At 35.1% G+C, this 3,380-nt stretch overlaps 1 protein-coding gene across 1 annotated transcript; it reads left to right on the top strand.

The window, feature by feature from the left end:
• The first annotated feature begins 813 nt into the window (after window positions 1-813).
• On the top strand, window positions 814-1,839 carry LOC134662181 (uncharacterized). Its single transcript, XM_063518450.1, has 2 exons — window positions 814-1,028; window positions 1,343-1,839. The coding sequence occupies exons 1-2, from the start codon at window positions 965-967 to the stop codon at window positions 1,798-1,800; spliced, it is 522 nt and encodes a 173-aa protein (XP_063374520.1). The 5' UTR covers window positions 814-964; the 3' UTR covers window positions 1,801-1,839.
• Window positions 1,840-3,380: the final 1,541 nt, after the last annotated feature.

Genomic DNA, 3,380 nt, shown 5'->3' with positions numbered 1-3,380 from the left:
AACATTAATCGCGAGTACGAGTATAATAAAGCCTATGCACTTATACGAAACATAGGTATTCGTATTGTTTATATTTATTATAAATATCAGTTTTTTATATTTTTTTACCGTTGCATTATTTTTTCTTGCGGTTCGTAATAAACTAATTGATATTATTTTGATATTTGGATTATTGTCTTATTAGGCATTACATTTTCTGGAATTTTCCCTAGTACGATCGCGATGGGCGAGTCGAGTTATCTGATTCGAATAATTCGAATCAGCCTACAGATGAGTTAATTCGAATCAAGACTATTGGCAATTCGAATCAACTCGACCACTAGCTAACTCGGCGAATGAATCGCCAATTCGGCAACTCGCCGAGCAGAGTCAACGTTATCACACTGCTACTAAGGCCATTCAAAAATAAACAATACCGTAGCCCGAAGGCTCATTTTACAACAACTGCCGCTCGATTCGCCGTCTCAACTAGAGTTGGTACTATGACCATTCAAAAATAAACCTTAATTCCGTGACACGAAGGTTCTTTTTACAACAACTGCCGCTTGATTCGCCATCCCAAGTATCCCAACTCGAGTTCACTGCTAGTATGGCCATTCAAAAATAAACCTTAATTCCGTGCCCTGAAGGTTCTTTTTACAACAACTGCCGCGTGACTCGCCGTCTCAACTCGCTCCGCGCCTGTGCCTGTGACCTTGTCGCGAACCACGCGAATCGTCGAGTCGAGTCAACTCGATTTTGAATTCGAATCAGCGGCCGAATCAATTCGAATGATTCGAATTGAAAAAAGTGGGCTCGTCACATCGCTACGATCGCTGGCTGCCGCGTGCTGGAAGGGTTAACCAACCTAGCGCCACAAAACAAATGACATTGTCCGCGATCCTTATCTTTTACCTTTTTTACCGACGCTATTCGATATAAAGCCACCTGCACTACCACACCATGTATTTGGAAGACAGGCAACATGTGTATCAGACTGTATTTTTTTACGCTCTTCGGAATTGTCATTGCAAGAGAATATTTTGAAGGTAATATTTTAATGCCAATTTATGTTATTACATTTCTTTTCAATTTATGCGCCTATTTTACTACCGTTAAATCTGTCTCGTAGTATTCTGTTTTCCAGAAAGTTCGTGCTCTATTACCCTATTAAGAATTAAGTACCTAGCTTATAATAGCCATAGTTGACCTTTGCCACCAACTAGGGTTTGCAATCCGGATCCGAAATGTATGAAATTATCTGGATCCGGATCCGCGGATATTCCCATACATTTCGGATCCATCGTGCAAACCCTACCACCGACTAATATAATTTTCAACTGTATTCATGTTATTTTTACAGAACGCAGAATTATTAAAGATAGTAAATATGGACGTTTGAGAGAAATACCAAAGGGATTCGAATTAAAAGGAGAACATGCACACGAACAATTTCGAAAATACGCGCAAGACATCAATAGCTTAGCGGAAAGACATAACTTAACAGTAACGTACCTAGTGAAAGTGGATACTAAAAACAGTTTTTCCAATAAAAATAAGCTATTAAGGACCAAAAAGTATAAGGTGCCTTTAAAAAGGAAAAGCATGAAACTATCGAGTCGGGAGTTGTTGCAGAGAAAATTGGCAGAGTTGAGGGAAGAAAAAACCGAACGAATAGTGATAACGACACCGAAAAAACCGATTATTATAACAACCAAAGTACCACATTCTGGCAAATACAGGCCAATAATTAATGCTATTAAAACTAATTATACGAAAAAGATCCGACCTGTTAAAAGCAACATCGTTACCATCGTATAACAGTGTGTATATATTTTTTTCTAATTTTAATAATACTTTTACAAATGAATTTCCGTATTTTATTTCAAAAAGATATCTTACATTTATGAACTCCGTTAATTTTATGGGTACATTCATGAGCTTCAATTAAGTTAATTTAATTAATTAGAGACTGTTCGGAAAGAGAAGAGTCATGGAATGTATTGGCCCCATACATTCCACGAATCATCTCTTTCCACACAGACTCTACCTTAATTACCTAAAGATAACCAATAATTTATTTTTATTTGATAAGGCCCTTACGAGCGTGTACGCTTGCTTTAGGGCCTATTGACATAATTATGGAGTAGTGTTTAGTGTAAGTACATACATTTGCTACTAAACGCAAGTACCTACTAACTTGGACTATAGATGTTCGAAATGACATAAATATGTTATAATTTTCCATTGTTTGTATGTTTCTTAAATCAAAAAGGTACCTAATTTTCTTTGGACATCATATAACGACAACGACCCGACATTTTTTTAAACAATCAAGATTCAACTACTTAGGTACCTAATTGTGTCAGCTCAACCATAACATTGGATAAAGTATGTATATTGTATAGTAGTATGAAGATTATGTATAGTAGTATGCGTAGTAGTTATAGGTACTTACTGAAATTTAATTGAACTGACCGAGTATTAGGCACAATTGTCTATCCAATTAATTTTAATATTCTTTTGAATATCAGTTATGTTTCGTTCACCATGAGCTCCGCTTATGAAACATATTTCAACCAAATTGCCGTTCACGGATCCTATAAGACTCGTAGAGACGTATCCTGTGGCTCAGAGAGTGAGTGTATTGGAAATGTGGGTTCAGACGTTTATAGACCTAAGAATAGTGGAGCGGCCATTGTTAGTTTAACGATGCTATTTTCCGATAATATGTTTTCTTTGTGTGCCAGCTGAAAACTCAACAATTGTAGTCGATCTCGATTACTGTATAAGTAGGTACTTACAGTATTTTCTTGGAAAATCATTTGTTTATTCGCAAAATATTTGTGTCATATTTATTTATATACCTACATTAAATATATACCTACTTAAGAACTGGATATTTAATAGGCATAGGACAATTTTTTTAACTGAGCTTGTTCACTTACCTGTACTAACAAATGGCATTGTTTTATTACATGACATTGTTTAATTCTATTATCTGCTTTTGTTCTCGTAGGCGCCAACCAGTTTACTTACAAAATACGAGTAAGTTACAAGTACATTGCATGTATATTGAATTTTAAACCTTATTCCTTGTTAAATTGGGTTAAAATGGTTTATACTACATAATACTACATAATTTCATATCTTCTCCTAAAAATGAACAAACTTAGGTTAGATATGCAAGTACATTTCACTCAAATTATAAAAAGTACCTACCTAGATACTATTAAAAAACTATGATCTAACTATAGTAGATATGTTTGTTCCATTCGAATGATAAAAGCTCCATAAAATAATAATCCAACTGATGTATTAATGCACTTTGAAATGGAATCCTTCGTATTCGTGAAAGAGTTAAACGGATCAGTGTTGAAATGAATTACCTACACGATATT

This window comes from Cydia amplana, chromosome 2, assembly GCF_948474715.1.
Source record: "Cydia amplana chromosome 2, ilCydAmpl1.1, whole genome shotgun sequence".
NCBI lineage: Eukaryota > Metazoa > Arthropoda > Insecta > Lepidoptera > Tortricidae > Cydia > Cydia amplana.
This window is presented reverse-complemented; position numbering and strand designations above follow the sequence as displayed.